Source organism: Oncorhynchus keta, unplaced genomic scaffold (assembly GCF_023373465.1).
Source record: "Oncorhynchus keta strain PuntledgeMale-10-30-2019 unplaced genomic scaffold, Oket_V2 Un_scaffold_9739_pilon_pilon, whole genome shotgun sequence".
In the NCBI taxonomy this organism is placed as follows: domain Eukaryota; kingdom Metazoa; phylum Chordata; class Actinopteri; order Salmoniformes; family Salmonidae; genus Oncorhynchus; species Oncorhynchus keta.
This window is the reverse complement of record NW_026291018.1, coordinates 1020378-1039251: the sequence shown is the minus strand read 5'-3', so window position 1 is coordinate 1039251 and position 18874 is coordinate 1020378. Positions and strand designations below refer to the sequence as shown.

At 48.2% G+C, this 18874-nt stretch overlaps 1 protein-coding gene and 1 non-coding gene across 2 annotated transcripts in view; one reads left to right on the top strand and one right to left on the bottom strand.

Annotated features, from left to right (window-relative positions):
- Window positions 1–267: 267 nt before the first annotated feature.
- LOC127929667 (testis-expressed protein 2-like) overlaps window positions 268–18874 on the bottom strand; it is a 30460-nt gene continuing 11853 nt past the window's right edge. Inside the window, exons 2-12 of the mRNA XM_052517738.1 lie at window positions 14378–15976; window positions 9765–9965; window positions 9330–9642; window positions 8845–9029; window positions 8082–8243; window positions 5134–5233; window positions 4374–4515; window positions 3929–4078; window positions 3436–3645; window positions 3122–3242; window positions 268–2720 (exon numbers count right to left, since the gene is read on the bottom strand). Coding sequence (XP_052373698.1) covers window positions 2577–2720; window positions 3122–3242; window positions 3436–3645; window positions 3929–4078; window positions 4374–4515; window positions 5134–5233; window positions 8082–8243; window positions 8845–9029; window positions 9330–9642; window positions 9765–9965; window positions 14378–15691 — 3042 coding nt within the window. The 5' untranslated portion in view covers window positions 15692–15976 and the 3' untranslated portion in view covers window positions 268–2576. The remainder of the gene's footprint in view (window positions 2721–3121; window positions 3243–3435; window positions 3646–3928; window positions 4079–4373; window positions 4516–5133; window positions 5234–8081; window positions 8244–8844; window positions 9030–9329; window positions 9643–9764; window positions 9966–14377; window positions 15977–18874) is intronic.
- LOC127929685 (small nucleolar RNA SNORA71) lies at window positions 358–483 on the top strand. Its single transcript, XR_008135780.1, has one exon. It is a non-coding gene; the product is annotated as a small nucleolar RNA SNORA71 (small nucleolar RNA).

Here is an 18874-nt window from a genome sequence, read left to right as displayed (position 1 = left end):
TGACGGACAATGTTAGTGATGGAGGAGTGGGACTGACGGACAATGTTAGTGATGGAGGAGTGGGACTGACGGACAATGTTAGTGATGGAGGGGACGGACAAGTGGGACGGACAATGTTAGTGATGGAGGAGTGGGACTGACGGACAATGTTAGTGATGGAGGAGTGGGACAAGTGACGGACAATGTTAGTGATGGAGGGGGGACTGAAGGACAATGTTAGTGATGGAGGGAGTGGGACTGACGGGCCATGTTAGTGATGGAGGGAGGGGTGTGGGTAAGTAAAGGGGAAGGCTGTAGGTTTATGTAGGGACAGCGTAGGTTGGGGTGAAGGCACTGAAGCGTTTGTGAAGGCGGACACCCTGTATCGAAAGTGGCTACGGCATGACTGTTGTCCTAGTCATTGATAGTACAGGAATAGTGATGAAAGATTTTCCCGTGTTTGTTGGAGTACCTGTTCCTGTCAAACCCTGTATCTTTCCAACATCTTCAACAATCAATACTTTTAACGTGTTAAAAAAAAAGATGTTTTATTTTGCTTGACCCCCTGGTGTGATCTAATGCTATGACAATTGTGAAATTGGATGTGTATTAGCTGGATTCTGAATAGTGCTCAGAAAAATTGAGATGTGGAATTAAAGGGATGAGGACTGGAGCATGTTGGGGAACGAGGTGGAGTGGTGCTCTCCCTAACGCGTTCCAAATGGCACCCATAGTGCTCTGGTAAAACGTAGTGCACTATATAGGGTGCCATTTGGGACATTACCCTCGTTCTCAGCTGACATGACCCATGTCTGAGTGAACCTGTTGCTTTAATACTGGACTTCTGTTGACCCTGCTGTGACTTTTGACCTCCAGGGCCCACTGAAGAAGGACGTGCTGAATAAACTGCCCGCCGAACCATTGCCAGAGGAGGTTTAGAAGTGATGGTGGTCCATTGTTCTAACTAGCTCAACAGAGAAACAAGTTCTTATAGTAACAGTCTTCTAATAAAACAGTCTTGTCTATCCAGGTGGTATTTGGCTATTCTTTTCAAATAAGCTTCAGCTTAGTTTAGACTGCCTATGTCCCAAATGGCAGCCTATTCCCCATATAGTCTACTACTTTTGTTCAGGGCCCAAATGACACCCTATTTCCTGTATAAATATAGAATGGGCTGCCATTTGAGGGACCAATTTGGATAAGTGACTTATGGTGGCACGGTGATGTATTGGTAAATAACATTGTTGTGTAAACTGGTCGTGGGGAAGAAGTAACTCTCCCTATACTTTCAATGTATCACCTCTTCCCCCCCCACACACACAAAACAAATGATGGATAAACAAGAGCACTTGTGGCTCACTGTTAAAAACGGAAGTCAAATTTCGGTTGGACCTTGTATGCAATTGACCAATAAAGACACACTAGATATCTTAATCATGTATTTGTACTGTATTTTTATGAAGTTTTATTTTTCCCACAATATCTTGATAGCCTGTCCATTTCTACATGCTTTATTGTCGGTTAGTTGATGAATGAAGAGGGGGTACGCTGTCCAGAAAGCCATTTGATGATGACTGTTTTAAAGAACCAATAGTCTCCTAGGAATCTACTCTGGGCTACAATCACTGTTAAAATAGGAATTGTTCAGGGAGTCCATTTTGTCAGGCCAGTAACACACCAATGTTCTGGACAGCCCACTGGACAACATGAGTACACCGTTCACCTTCAACAGTTGAGGACAAACTGATTCAGTATATCACAGCATAGTCATTGTACAGTGACAGTTCATACCAGTAATGACCATATTCACTTTCCTTCAAGTGAACATATCTACCTATTGCTGTTTTATTCAAAATGGCACCCTATTCCCTATGTAGTGCACTACCATATCAGGGTCCTGGTCAAAAGCAGTGCACCATATAGCACAGGGGGTTGGTGGCACCTTAATTGCGTAGAATGGGCTTGTGTTAACGACGAGTGGAATTGGTGGAATGTTACCGAACATGGTTGCAACCTCCTATGATATATATATATATATATGGTGCCAACTGGGACACTGTCTTCATTACACAGCTTAGTGTATTTTGTTCTGGAGGCAGCTATGCAGAGTGGTCACTTACTGGCACTGCCACAAAGTCCAAATCTGATTTGAAAATTTAACTTTAGGGTTAAGGATAAGTGAAGACCAAAAAGCCTATTTTTGTGTATGAATTTTTACAATACAGCCAATTTAGAATTTTTGCTGTTCCATCTAGTGGAAATTGTTCAGTTCTGCCTCACGGAGAAGACTCATCCCTATAAACATCAGCCTGGTTCATTACAGGACTATCGCAGGTCACTTCTCTATTGCAAAGTGCTGTCTAAGTTCAGTCAGTAGGGCTGGGTGCTATACCAGGCTCTGCGATTATACCAGTCCCTCTTGCTGCTCAGAACATAGCCATGCCACTGTCCAGTCATGCCATGTTGTACGTGCCTGCCATAGGCTTCGCTATGACCATCCCTCACAAGCAAGGACTGAACCAAGCCCTATCTGCTCCGGATCCATGCCCACTGGTTTTCCATTTCTTTTCTTCTCCATCCACTGCCACAGTGAGGTGCTATTCAGACACGTAGTACTGGGAGTCGTTGGAGGAGCGGCGTGAGGAGTGGGCTGGAGAATGCTGGGCTGCTGGAGGGTTGTCCAGTACGGAGGACATGAGAGGAAGATAGAGGTCATCCATGTTGGGCATCACAAACTCCTTCTGCAGTGGATGCAAGAACAAGCAATGCTAAACAAATATACATAGATAACAATACAGAAGATGAAGTCCTAGCAACTTGCAGGATCAACATAACACTGTATGGTGCACCTTAACACTGATATGGTACCAGATGGCTGGGATTGGATTTATAGTAGTACACATCATTTGGGACAACTGTATTAGTCAAGCTATGTGTAGATATGAGAATAGCTGATGCAAACACTTCTGCCCCTTACCTATGAGTACAGAAAGTCCAGACAGGAATCAAACAACCATTCTGTTGCTACAGTATCATCATGCTTGGACCTACGCTTACCTTGACCACAGCACTATATCATGATGACAGTCTCGTGTATGATGTCATGTTCAGGTACCACCTCACAGGTGGAGGACAGACTGACCTGAAACTCTCGACTCAGCTTCTTCTCGATCCACTCTGTGACGTGTGTGAAGGTGACCTCCCTCTCCCCTAGCATGGGACGCACACGCAGGTCCAGCCTGGGAGGCACACGGAAACTGTACCTGTGGGGGGAGACAGAAAGAGAGAGGGAGAGTCAGGGAGACAAAAATAAAGACATTAAGAAAGACCTGCTTGAGACTTAAACAAAAACAAGAGCCAATGTACCTTTCAGTTCAGTGTATCTATAGAATGATATAAAACCACAGAACAAGAATGATTCTATTCATATGGTTAAAGCTAGCAGGTTTGTAGTACCATATCCTGTCAGTAGGGGGAGGTGGAATGTTGACAGCCAGAGTCCCTGAGAGTTCTAGAACTTCCACAGTGAGCATCAGTGGCATGTTGGAGACCTCAGCGATCTTCTTCTTGATGTACTCGTTCTCCGTGGCCTTCTGGAAGTACTTGGACGAGGCGATCTTGTCCACAAACCTCAGGAACCGTCTGCCGGTGCTCCCACCACTCCCACTGAGAGGAGTGATGAAACGCAGCTCAATAAAAACACTCTTTCAAAAACACTTACAAACTTTTAAAAAATGCTCAACTGTGGCACTCACTTTAAAGTGACAACAACAGTCTCTCATCCAGTGAATAAAACAGTACAAGGGTTAACAACTTGTCATTAAAGAATGTAAAAAATAAATGTCATGACCTGTGTCCCAAATGGAGCATTATTCCTTCTATGGTGCACTACTTACTTCTGACCATGCCCATAGGGAATAGGGTGCTGTTTGGGACACTATCAATTTACCCATCAGTCGCTGGTGGTGGTGGCGTGCCTGTGCTCTTATCTCCCAGAGTTCCCTGGGGTTCAGTAGGCGGCACCTCCTCCTCATCAGACGAGCCGGCACTGGAGGACTCCTCATCACTGTCAGCTAATACACACAGCCTGGGCTTGGAGCTGAGACACACACACACACAAAATACTTTAAATGCTGCATTTGGATCCAAATGATTGTGAGTCATCATGAGTCATGGTACAACTTCTATCTTCGTTCTAATCAGTAATCAGGGTTACAATACTGTCTTCGTTATACAGACAACAAACACTTGAACACACACACACACACACACACACACACACACACACACACACACACACACACACACACACACACACACAGCATGAGCCAAAACAGTGTATCTGAGATGCAGGCTGATCTGTGGTGTACGAGGACATAGGGATCAGGTCTTACCCTACTTGGCTGGTCTCTGGGATGTGTCCGTCAGCATCCACCCCAATGGACTTCTCCTTCCCCAGTTTACACAGGTTCAACTTCGTCTCCAGGGTCATCTGTAGGCAGCCTGTATACACCACCTCCATCTCCAACCACAGGCCTGGAGGGAGGGGTAGAGAGAGAGAGGTCTTTATGAAGGTGATACAGAAGTGAGAGATATGCACACACACACACACACATACATTTTGGATCAAATCATGATTTCCTATTCGAGACAACCATTATTGTTGTCATGTTATCATAAAGGGAAAGGGAGGTGGCAGATGTAGTATTGTCATTCAGTGTCATATGGCAAATTGAGACTAATGACAATAGTAGCCTGATGGGAAGTAGCATTAGCTTGTTATTGTGTGTGTAGGTAGATCAATGTTAAGTGGATTGCTAATCCTGCGGAGGAAGACAATAGGAAGGAGCTTAAGGATAAATGGCACCCCATTCCCTTTATAGTGACAGACCTGGTCAGAAGTAGTGAACTCTAAAGGGAATAGGGTGCCATTTGGGACTTAGTCTTAGAGTAGGACACAAATTGGATAAAGTCAGCACTGGGTCTGGTCTGAGCAGGGGAAAGATACAGATGCATCACACACACACGCACACACACACACACACACACACACGCACACGCACACACGCACACACACACACACACACACACACACACGCACACGCACACGCACACGCACACGCACACGCACACACACACACACACACCCCCTACCTCTGTGGTCCAGTGAGGGTTTGGAGATGCTGAGCGCCTGAGGTATGCAGGTACCCATGTCCAGATCAGCCAACTTCAGTTCATTCACAAAGTACGGCAACTGTAGGACAACATACAATGATGGTGTTCATAAAATGTAGGACGTGTGTGTGCATGGTGTGTGTGTGTGTGGTGGGGAGTGTGTGTGTACATGCATGCATGTGTGAGTGTGTGTGATCGGGAGAAAAGCAAGTGATGGGGAGCTGCAGCACATGACAGCCCATGATAGAGTGAGCTGACAAGGCATTAACCCTCCTCCTCTCCTCTCCTCTCATCCCCCTTTCCACTCTCCAATGTTGATGGCCTGCTGCCCTCATCTGACCTTGTGCTCAACAGTATGACTGATGTACAGTGGGGAGAACAAGTATTTGATACACTGCCGATTTTGCAGGTTTTCCTACTTTCAAAGCATGTAGAGAGGTCTGTCATTTTTATCATAGGTACACTTCAACTGTGAGAGACGGAATCTAAAACAAAAATCCAGAAAATCACATATCATTTTTAAGTAATTAATTTGCATTTTATTGCATGACATAAGTATTTGATACATCAGAAAAGCAGAACTTAATATTTGGTACAGAAACCTTTCCTGGTTCTTGTTTGTGTTTTGGCCCACTCCTCCAAACAGACCTTCTCCAGATCCTTCAGGTTTCGGGGCTGTCGATGTTCTATTGGGTTCAGGTTGTCATGCTGGAAGACCCAGCCACGACCCATCTTCAATGCTCTTACTGAGGGAAGGAGGTTGTTGGCCTAGATTTCGCGATACATGGCCCCATCCATCCTCCCCTCAATACGGTGCAGTCGTCCTCTCCCCTTTGCAGAAAAGCATCCCCAAAGAATGATGCTTCCACCTCCATGTTTCACGGTTGGGATGGTGTTCTTGGGGTTGTACTCATCCTTCTTCTTCCTCCAAACACGGCGAGTGGAGTTTAGACCAAAAAGCTCTATTTTTGTCTCATCAGACCACATGACCTTCTCCCATTCCTCCTCTGGATCATCCAGATGGTCATTGGCAAACTTCAGACGGGCCTGGACATGCGCTGGCTTGAGCAGGGGAACCTTGCGTGAGCTGCAGGATTTTAATCCATGACGGCGTAGTGTGTTACTAATGGTTTTCTTTGAGACTGTGGTCCCAGCTCTCTTCAGGTCATTGACCAGGTCCTGCTGTGTAGTTCTGGGCTGATCCCTCACCTTCCTCGTGATCATTGATGCCCCACGAGGTGAGATCTTGCATGGAGCCCCAGACAGAGGGTGATTGACCGTCATCTTGAACTTCTTCCATTTTCTAATAAACAGTTGTTGCCTTCTCACCAAGCTGCTTGCCTATTGTCCTGTAGCCCATCCCAGCCTTGTGCAGCTCTACAATTTTAACCCTTACACAGCTCTCTGGTCTGTATAAAAGACAGGTGTTCAAACAGGTGCAGTTAATACAGGTAATGAGTGGAGAACAGGAGGGCTTATTAAAGAAAAACTAACAGGTCTGTGAGAGCCGGAATTCTTACTGGTTGGTAGGTGATCACATACTTATGTCATGCAATAAAATGCTAATTAATTCATTAAAAATCATTCAGTGTGATTTTCTGGATTTTTTATTTAGATTCCGTCTCTCACACTTGAAGTGTACCTATGATAAAAATTACAGACCTCTACATGCTTTGTAAGTAGGAAAACCTGTAAAATCGGCAGTGTATCAAATACTTGTTCTCCCCACTGTATAAGTAACAAGCACAGAGCACTACCCCAGTGCCCGAGTACCTTAGAACCCTAGTGCCCCAGTACCTTAGAACCCTAGTGCCCCAGTGCCCCAGTACCCCAGTGCCTCAGTGCCCCAGTGCCCCCGTACCCAGTACCCCAGTGCCCCACCCAGTACCCCAATGCCCCCCCAGTACCCCAGTACCCCAGTGCCCCAGTACCCAGTGCCTCAGTGCCCCCCCAGTACCCCAGTGCCCCCGTACCCAGTACCCCAGTGCCCCCCCAGTACCCCAGTGCCCCAGTACCCCAGTACCCAGTGCCTCAGTGAGAGTGAGAGGATCATGCACTGTAGTTGGATTCTATAGGACTTACCATGTAGTGCAGAGACATGGAGGATATTGATATTATTTTCTTTACATACAGACATTTCCTCCATCTTTCCATTCATCCATCCACCCACCTACCTACCCACCCACTGATCCACGAACCCATCCATCCATCCATCCATCCATCCATCCATCCATCCATCCATCCATCCATCCATCCACCCACCTACCTACCCACCCACCCATCCACTGATCCACGAACCCATCCATCCATCCATCCATCCATCCATCCATCCATCCATCCATCCATCCATCCATCCATCCATCCACCTACCTACCCACCCAACCACTGACCCACGAACCCATCCATCCATCCATCCATCCATCCATCCATCCATCCATCCATCCATCCATCCATCCATCCATCCATCCACCTACCTACCCACCCAACCACTGACCCACGAACCCATCCATCCATCCATCCATCCATCCATCCATCCATCCATCCACCTACCCACCCAACCACTGACCCACGAACCCATCCATCCATCCATCCATCCATCCATCCATCCATCCATCCATCCATCCATCCACCTACCTACCCACCCAACCACTGACCCACGAACCCATCCATCCATCCATCCATCCATCCATCCATCCATCCATCCATCCATCCATCCATCCATCCATCCATCCATCCATCCACCCACCTACCTACCCACCCAACCACTGACCCACGAACCCATCCATCCATCCATCCATCCATCCATCCATCCATCCATCCATCCATCCATCCATCCAGCCACCCACCTACCCACCCACCCACCCACCCACCCACCCACCCACCCACCTACTCATAAACCCACCAACCCCCACCCCCTTCGGACTCACCCTGATCTTACTCAGCTTCTTCTGGATCTTATGGGCCACCAGGTCCACCCAGTACTTCTCCCGGAGGAAGTCCCAGAAGATCCTCCCCACCAGGGCATTGACCCAGGCCGGTTGGCCCTCTGCTGGGCAGCCCCCCTCTGCTGATGCCTCCTCACTGGGGAACTGGATAGAGGAGAGAACAGAACAGAGCCGGTTTACAAAACAAATTCACAGTAGGCGTGCTGATCTAGGATCAGGCCCCATCTCACTACTACCTACTCTACAACAGATGCTCACCACACAGGACATCAGAACAGAACACACAGCCAAGCCAGGGTCATATTCTTTAGTGCAGACCGCAGCAAACAAGTCACAACAAATCAGTCAAATTCAGGTAGGTCCCTCCCCGTTTTGGTTGTTTGCTTCCGTGCCCAATGAATAGGACACAGCCAGGTACACTGCTCCTATTAATATCCCAGCCAGGTGATATCTGAACCATTTGGTCCACTCAGCATGTATACAGCATCTTGCTGAGTCAGTCAGTATCTATCCTCCTCTCACCAAGGCCAAAGATTGACTGGACTGTAACTGTAACTGTGGCTGTATTGATGTATTCTAATCAGTGTGAGTTATGTTAAGGATTTTAACGATGGTTAACGGTTCAGAGGTCAAGAACCCAGATACTGTATGTAGTGTGGTACGTTTGACTGATGGGGAAGAATAAACGTCTTGGTATTGAAACACCATTGAACCACCAGGTTAATAGTCCAGTCTTGTAGCGTACCCTCTTCCTGGCTGTGGGGCTTCCCTGGTCACTGTGGCAGGGGCTGGGGCTGGGGCTGGGACTGCTACCCTCTAAGCCAATGAGGCGGCTCATGTAGGAGCCGTAGTCCACCAGGTCACGCAGGCCAATCGGAGAGGGCAGGTGCTCCGTACTGTCCATACTGGAGCTCCCACTGCATAACACCTCTGGGGAAGAGACAGATGGAGAGAGAGAAGGAAGGAAGTGGGGAGAGATGGAGGAAGATAGAGTGAGGGAGAGAGTCAAGAAAACAGGCGGACAGGTCAAGTGGCAGAGGAGGTAAGGAACAGAGGGGGGATTCAATACTAATTATATATGAAAAATGACAAACCACTGATTTCTGTCCAGGGTGTGCACCCTATTCCCTATGTTTTGCACTATTTTTGACCAGGACCAGGACCCACAGGGAATAGGGTGCCATTTGGATATAACCAACCATGTCAGTAGGGGGCAGCACGGTTTCTTACCAGACTTGGGCACGTCTCTGATTGGGCTGCTCTTGAACTCTGACTTCGAGGCTAACAGGAAGTGCTGGAACCAATCCTCCTTCTCTCTTCCTGTACGACCAAAAAGGTAGAGAGTGTCGGGGAGGCCCTGTGTCTGTGTGTCTGGGAGTGTCTGCTTGTCTGTCCTCTCCTCCTCCTCCTCCTCCTCTTGTCCCTCTTCCACTCTCTCCTCCTCCTCCTCTCTCCCCACCTCTCCCTCGGCCAGTATGATACAGATAGGGTACTTCTTATTCCAAACTCTCTTCCGTGCCAAGGCAGCAGGCAACAGGGAGACCTGGATTGAAATAAGAAACAAGAAATAATGAACAACTTACTGTAACAAAGCCTTTATAAACCCTTTATGAAGCCTAGATGCTTCAGAAATCCTTAAGCAAATGTCTATATGGACACACTGACCTTGCAGTTGGCCAGCTGGTAGCAGCGCGAGCGCAGGAACACAACTTCATGGGGCGGTTCGTCGAAGGCTGCCTGTCGGGGGATGTTGGTGCGGGGGTAGGCCAGGCGTAGGCAGCTGCCCTCCAGGGTGGCATACACAGAGTGGGTGAGCAACGGGTGGTAGGTCTCTGGGTCGTACACGGGCATCTCGTTCATCCAGCCCTAGAATGCATGGAGGATGTTATAGTACAGGTTTGGGTTGTGTCTGGAATGGCACCCTATTCCCTATATAGTGCACTCCTTTTGACCAGGGCCCATAGAGTCTTAACGTGAACAACAGCATTTCACCCAACACTTTCCCTAAGAGGAAAAATGGGGTTTCCGTGCTCCAACAGCAGGAGAAGAGGTGGACACCATAAGAGGTAGAGGCGCGACACTCTCTTTATTTTATTGAATACTTCTGTGCTGTTTTTACTTCTGTTTTTTTAGTTTTAATACATTTGCAAACATTTATAAAAACTGTTTTCTCTTTGTCATTATGGAGTATTGTGTGTAGATTGATGAGGACATTGTTTTATTTAATCCATTTTAGAATAAGGCGGGAACTTCACAAGATTTTTCAAAAGTCAAGGGGTCTGAATACTTTCCAAATGCATTGTATCTATCACAGGGGACTATACATGTCTTATCTATCACAGGGGACTGGCTCTATACCTGTCTTATCTATCACAGGGGACTGGCTCTATACATGTCTTATCTATCACAGGGGACTGGCTCTATACATGTCTTATCTATCACAGGAGACTGGCTCTATACATGTCTTATCTATCACAGGAGACTGGCTCTATACATGTCTTATCTATCACAGGAGACTGCCTCTATACATGTCTTATCTATCACAGGAGACTGGCTCTATACCTGTCTTATCTATCACAGGGGACTGGCTCTATACATGTCTTATCTATCACAGGGGACTGGCTCTATACATGTCTTATCTATCACAGGAGACTGGCTCTATACATGTCTTATCTATCACAGGAGACTGGCTCTATACATGTCTTATCTATCACAGGAGACTGCCTCTATACATGTCTTATCTATCACAGGAGACTGGCTCTATACATGTCTTATCTATCACAGGAGACTGCCTCTATACATGTCTTATCTATCACAGGGGACTGGCTCTATACATGTCTTATCTATCACAGGAGACTGGCTCTATACATGTCTTATCTATCACAGGAGACTGGCTCTATACATGTCTTATCTATCACAGGAGACTGCCTCTATACATGTCTTATCTATCACAGGAGACTGCCTCTATACATGTCTTATCTATCACAGGAGACTGGCTCTATACATGTCTTATCTATCACAGGGGACTGCCTCTAGCGCTCTGGGGTATTGGTGAGGTTTTTTTGTTTGTTAGTGTTTTTCTCTCACTCAAATAAACTCACCTTATTTTCACTTTCTTACATTGTGTTCACTTGGACAGTCACAGCTGTTTACTTTTGCTGTTGTTGTTTGCAGTTGCTTACCATGAATTTCTCTTAAAGGTGATATGTACATTGACATTCTTTTGTTGTCAGATATTGTGACAGTTAACTTTGACAGTCAGCAAATCTGTCTCAAATCTGTCTTCCTTCCCTGCTGTAATTGTTCTAGTATAACCCTTCCTAGTATTACCTGAATACTCATTGGTTATTGAGCGCCGTGATTTACCTGTAGTCAAATCTACGGCAGTGAAACCAGAGCTAGGGGCAGCTCTCTACTACCATTTTACACTACTGAGCCAAGTGGAGCTGTACTGGACAGGCATGGTTACACCTCCATCATAGTTGCTGCAACCACGCTGGAAAGAACAATATGAAAATAAAATATTCAAGCCAGACCAGTACAGGTTGGGTCGGCCCTACAGTGTGAATCAGGTACGTTTCTGTTCCTCTGAGGCAGAACTCGGGCTTAGTGCTTAGGTAACGTAGTCACGCTGTGACATTCATCTGCTTGTCTGGCATGTCTGATTGTTCACCTACTGGACTTGGAAGACACACAGAAATTGATAATAAAAAGATTGTGGGGGCTGTTTTGTTAGACTTCAGTGCGGCCTTTGAAATGATCGATCATAGTCTGCTGCTGACAAAACGTATGTCTTATGGCTTTACGGCCCCTGCTGTGGATAAAGAGTTACCTGTCTAACAGAACATAGAGGGTGTTCTTTAATGGAAGCCTCTCCAACATAATCCAGTAGAATCAGGAATTCCCCAAGGCAGCTGTCAAGGCCCTTACCTTTTTTCAATCTTTACTAATGAATTGCCACTGGCTTTGAGGAAAGCCAGAGTGTCTATGTATGCAGATGACTCAACATTATACATGTCAGCTACTACAGCGGCTGAAATGACTGCAACACTTAAAAAAGAGTGTGTGGTAGGAATAAGTTAATCCTCAATATTTCTAAAACTTAAAGCATTGTATTTGGGACAAATCATTTACTAAACCATAAACCTCAACTAAATCTTGTAATAAATCATGTGGAAATTGAGCAAGTTGAGGTGACTAAACTGCTTGGAGTAACCCTGGATTGTAAACAGTCATGGTCAAAACATATTGATACAACAGTAACTAAGATGGGGAGAAGTATGTCCATGATAAAGCGCTGCTCTACCTTCTTGACAGCACTGTCAACAAGGCAGGTCCTACAGGCCCTAGTTTCTACCTTCTTAACAGCACTGTCAACAAGGCAGGTCCTAGTTTTTGTCGCACCTGTTCAGTCGTGTGGTCAGGTGCCACAAAAAAAGGATTTAGGAAAATTGCAATTAGTTCAGAACAGGGCAGCACGGCTGGAGAGCTAATATTAATAATATGCATGTCAATCTCTCCTGTCTCAAAGAGGAAGAGAGATTGACTTCTTCACTGCTTGTATTTATTTATGTCGAATGCACCAAGCTGTCTGTTTGAACTACTGGAGCACAGCTCGGACACCCATGCATACCTCACAAGACATGCCACAAGAGGTCTCTTCACAGTCCCCAAGTCCAGAACAGACTACTACTACCTCACAAGACATGCCACAGATAGAGCCATGACTACATGGAACTCTATTCCACATCAAGTAACTCATGCAAGCAGTAAAATTAGATTTAAAAAAACTGATTAAAATCCACGTTATGGAACAGCGGGGACTGTGAAGCAACACAAACATAGTCACACACACACACACACACACACACACACACACACACACACACACACACACACACACACACACACACACACACACACACACACACACACACACACACACACACACACACACACACACACACACACACACACACACACACACACACGATGGCATACACACTATACACACACACGTACACATGGATTTTGTACTGTAAATATGTGGTAGTGGTGGAGTAGGGGCCTGAGGGCACACGGTCTGTGAATGTATTGTAATGTTTTTAAATTTGTATAAATAATTATTAATAAATACAAATACAGATACTTGCATTTTATGTACTAAGTTGTATACATGCATACTGTAAACTGAAATACAACACTGAATGCAGCATGCAACATTGTATTGGCTTATAGCCTTAAAAGCTTCAACCTAATTTGACTGTTTTGTAGTGTTCTACTGAGCTAATTTGTGTTTCTTATGTCTTGGGTTCAGCTTAGAGCCAACTGAATTAATCAAGACAGAAATATCACAGCTGCTACAGCTAATGGACTGGGAGATGGGACACGATACAAAGCACAGAGTGACAACACAGGTCTGCCACGAGGATAGACAGACGTTAAACCACAACCAATCCACAATCAATCCATCAGACTAGCAAGTCAACTGGCCTAGATACAGAGGGTTTTAAACTGGGCTCTGGGGGTTATTAGCACTGCGTAGCTCCAGCTCTAGAAGGCCAAGGGCCAGAGGGAACACAGGGACTTCCTGGGCTACAGTAGACTGACATGGGATCTATCTGGACCGGGCGGCTATAAGCCCCTCATTCCTTACTAATCAAAGGCCAAGGGGCAGAGGATGTACAGGAACTACATGGGCTACAACTGAGGGAGATGGTATGCGTCCCAAATGACATCCTATCCCCTATGTGGTGCACCACCTTTTAACAGAGCCCTGGTCAAAAGTAGTGCACTACAAAGGGAATAGGCTGCTATTGCGGAAGCAGCCCCATGGCTCTAAGCCCCTCAGTTCTCACTATCCTCTCTAATCAGCACCTGGCCTCATTCACTCACCCATTCACAGAAACAAAGGTCTCTACTCCTCCACTCTATAGAGACCAAGACAGTAGTAATGATTGTTACCATAGATACAGCATGTGGCTCGTGCTTTGGTTCATGAGACAGAAATGTATCAACTATAAAAAATAAATAAAAAATTGATGAAAGCCTGTTTTCTTTGTATTTTTAAGGGCTGACCATCTGCCTGCCTGTCATCTGCCTGCCTGTCTGTCTGTCTGTCTGCCTGCCTGTCTGTCTGCCTGCCTGTCTGTCTGTCTGTCTGTCTGTCTGTCTGTCTGTCTGTGACAATCTGTCTGTCCATCCATCTGTCTGTGTTGTCCTACTAACTCTATCTATGTTACTTGTGTGTGTGACCACTCCCATATCCTCAAACTCACCTCCAGGACTTCTGCATCTGTGCGCAGCCCACCAACAGGGTCCGAGGGCAGCAGGCTGTTGTCTTGGGACCACCGGGCCCCTGTAGTGCCCCAGGGGGGCAAAGATCTGGAGCGCGGACATGGCGTTAACACCAGGACCACCACCAACCCTAACAGGAACCCACATGCTATCCCCAGGGACAGCCCAGTCACATACGAGGGCAGAGGGAGCACAAAGAAGCCATAGGCAAGTACGCCCACAAACAAGAGCCAGCGGACAGGCACTGAGGCTACAGGAACCCCAGGAATCCTGCCTCGAGCCTGGGGATGGGTTCCTCGATGCTGACCTCTGGTACCAGCTCCACTGGTTCCGACCCCCTGGACCTCTACTACCTGGATGAGGTCTCCGTTGGTGCAGATCTCGTAGAGGCTATCCCCCAGCTGGCTATGGTGCTCTGGGGAAAGTGAGGGCTTCAGAAGGCCCTTCCTGGGTCTCCTTAGTGGGGTTTCACACACACCCAGTTCACTGTCTGTTCCACGTCTGTATCTTACTTGTGTCTCTGTGCTCCCATCTTCAATGTTCAATGGCGTCCCACTCCCACCACCTCCACAGCTACCAAAGGAGGCAGGTGAGTCCCCGACCCCCCCAGACACCTTCTGTTTGGGGCTCCCCGAGCTCGACTCGTCCCCCATCATTTTACCCCACATGCTCATGGGGTCCTGTATGGCCTCCGAGAACTTCCTCCGCGTGTCCTCGAACTCGGTCATCAGGGAACTTCCTTTGGGCTCCGTGGGTGAAACGGGGGACGGGGGTGCCATCCAGCTATCATTCCCAAAACCAGCCTCCTGGAGCTTGGGTTGGGTCTGGGTGAACTGCTTCCAGGGGTGCATGTGGAGCTTGGAGTCCGACTTGGAGAGGTAGACCTCGGGCTCGAGGTGGGAGATCTCGGTGGAGAGGGACTTGACCAGGCTGAGGAGGGGTTTGGAGCTTCTCAAGGAACCAGTCTCTTTGGTCTGCAGCTCTGTGGAGGAGGACTTCACCAGGCCGGGGGGTGGTGACGAGGCCATTGCCAGGTCAGCCAGGGAGCCCGGAGAGGAGGGGGAGAGGGGGATGTGGAAGCCCGAGGAGCGGCGTCCCTGGCCTGGCTCCAGCCCCAAACCTAGCCCCAGGCCTGAGTCGGGCCTACTGTCCCTGGCCTCCATGACTCCAGTCTTGTCTTTGGAGAAGACCACGGTAGGACCCTCCCTGAATCCAGGCTTATCTTTGGAGAAGGCCACGGTAGGGCCCTCGCCCTCATCATGGCGCTCCAGAAAGATAAGCTCACTGTCCTCCATGCTGTTCTTCTCTCTGCCTCTGACAGTTTGTAAGACTGTGTTTGTTACTTAATATGCACAGTACTCACATTCAATCTGAAATATGGTTCCATCCCTCTCTCAGTTTTCATGTATTGAAGATGTGTATATTTAGCTGCTGTAGCTATGGAGACGTGGTCCCCCAAACACAGTGGTTGGCTGTAGGGTAGCAAGACATGGTGCTGGGGTGGTGCTGGGGCTCAGTGGGTGCTGCACGGTGAGTAGCATTCTCTTCCCCAGTCTGAGTCGTCACTCAACCACAGGACTCTGGAGACATGGGGAAGAAAGAAAGGCGACATTGAGTGATATTTTCCTATTCATCAAACATCAATCAAAAATGTTATATAACATAAGAATACACTCATTTTAGTAACATCACCCTGGTTGAGGATGATGGATGTCAATCATACACACACACACATACACACCCTGAAGGAGGACAGTAGAGGTTGTGTCCCAAGTGGAACCATATTCCCTACAGGGTGCCATTTGGGACATAGCATCCGTGTCTGGGACATAGCATCCGTGTCTGGGACATAGCGCCCTGCACGTTTCTTCATCCTGGTTATCTGACACTTATCCCCCCCCCACACCCCACACCGTACAGCACTAGACAGACTGTACCACCCACACCATTCAACACTAGACAGACTGTTTCCCCCTACACCATCCAACACTAGACAGACTGTCCCCCCCCCCACACACCATTCAACACTAGACAGACTGTTCCCCCCCACACCATTCAACACTAGACAGACTGTTCCCCCCCCCACACCATTCAACACTAGACAGACTGTATCCCCCCCACACCATCCAACACTAGACAGACTGTTCCCCCCCCCCCCACACCATTCAACACTAGACAGACTGTTTCCCCCACACCATCCAACACCAGACAGACTGTTCCCCCACACCATCCAACACCAGACAGACTGTTCCCCCCAACACCATCCAACACTAGACAGACTGTTCCCCCCACACCATCCAACACTAGACAGACTGTTGCCCCCACACCATCCAACACCAGACAGACTGTTCCCCCCCCACACCATCCAACACCAGACAGACTGTTCCCCACAACACCATCCAACACTAGAGACAGACTGACAGACTTCCCCCACACCATCCAACACCAGACAGACTGTTCCCCCCACACCATCCAACACTAGACAGACTGTTCCCCCCACACCATCCAACACCAGACAGACTGTTCCCCCCACACCATCCAACACACTAGACAGACTGTTCCCCCCCACACCATCCAACACTAGACAGACTGTTCCCCCCACACCATCCAACACTAGACAGACTGTTCCCCCCCATTCACACCATCCAACACTAGACAGACTGTTCCCCCCACACCATCCAACACTAGACAGACTGTTCCCCCCCCCACACCATCCAACACTAGACAGACTGTTCCCCCCCATCCACCAGACAGACTGTTCCCCCCCACACCATCCCCCCTGTTTCCCCACACCATCCAACACTAGACAGACTGCCCCCCCCACACCATCCAACACTAGACAGACTGTTCCCCCCCACACCATCCAACACTAGACAGACTGTTCCCCCACACCATTCAACACTAGACAGACTGTTACACCCCAACACCAGACACCATCCAACACTAGACAGACTGTCCCCCCCCAACACACCATCCAACACTAGACAGACTGTTCCCCCCACTAGACACACCATCCAACACTAGACAGACTGTTCCCACCCACACCATCCAACACTGACAGACTGTTCCCCCCACACCATCAAACACCAGACAGACTGTTCCCCCCCACACCATCCAACACTAGACAGACTGTTTCCCCCCACACCATCCAACACTAGACAGACTGTTCCCCCCCCACACCATCCAACACTAGACAGACTGTTACCCCCACACCATTCAACACTAGACAGACTGTCCCCCCCCCACACCATCCAACACTAGACAGACTGTTACCCCCCACATTCAACACTAGACAACCAACACTAGACAGACTGTTCCCCCCCCACACCATCCAACACTAGACAGACTGTTACCCCCACACACCATCAACACTAGACAGACTGTTCCCCCACACCATCCAACACTAGACAGACTGTTCCCCCCACACACCATCCAACACTAGACAGACTGTTCCCCCACACCATCCAACACTAGACAGACTGTTCCCCCCACACCATTCAACACTAGACAGACTGTTCCCCACCACCATTCAACACTAGACAGACTGTTCCCCCACACCATCAAACACTAGAGTGCCCTGTCCCTGACTGATAACTGACAGCTTCCCCCCCTTCACCATTCAGGTTCAGCCCCTTCCAACACTAGACAGACTGTTCCCCTTCTCCATCTCAACACTGTTTGACTCTTTTCTTTTCCACCATCCAACACTGACAGACTGCCCCCCCCCTCACCATCCAACACTACGACCATCTCTTCAACACTAGACAGACTGTTCCCCCCCTTCACCATCAAACACTAGAGTGCCCTCCCTTTCTCTGGCTCACCATCTCCTCTCTTCCATCCTCTCCTCCCTTTCCTCTTCTCTCTCATTTTGTTTGTTTCTTTTCTTTCCTCTCTTCCTGCTCTCCTCCCTTTCCCTCTTCTCCATCCTCTCTTCTTCCTTTTCCCACCCTCCTCTCCTCCCTTTCCTCTTTCTCTCACCATCTCCTCTCTTCCCATCCCTCTCCTCCCTTTCCCTCTCACCATCTCCTCTCTTCCCATTGCTCTCTTCCCATCCCCCTTTCCCTCTCACCATCTCCTCTCTTCTCACCCTCTCCTCCCTTTCCCTCTCACCATCTCCTCTCTTCCCATCGCTCTCCTCCCTTTCCCTCTCACCATCTCCTCTCTTCCCATCCCTCTCCTCCTCTCCTCTCTCTCACCATCTCACCATCCTCTTCCCATCCCATCTCTCTCCCTTTCCTCTCACCATCTCCTCTCTTCCCATCCCTCTCCTCCCTTTCCCTCTCACCATCTCCTCTCCCTTCACCATCTCCTCTCCTCCCTTCCCTTTCCCTCTCACCATCTCCTCTCTTCCCCCTCTCCTCCCTTTCCCTCTCACCATCTCCTCTCTTCCCATCCCTCTCCTCCCTTTCCCTCTCACCATCTCCTCTCTTCCCATCGCTCTCCTCCCTTTCCCTCTCACCATCTCCTCTCTTCCC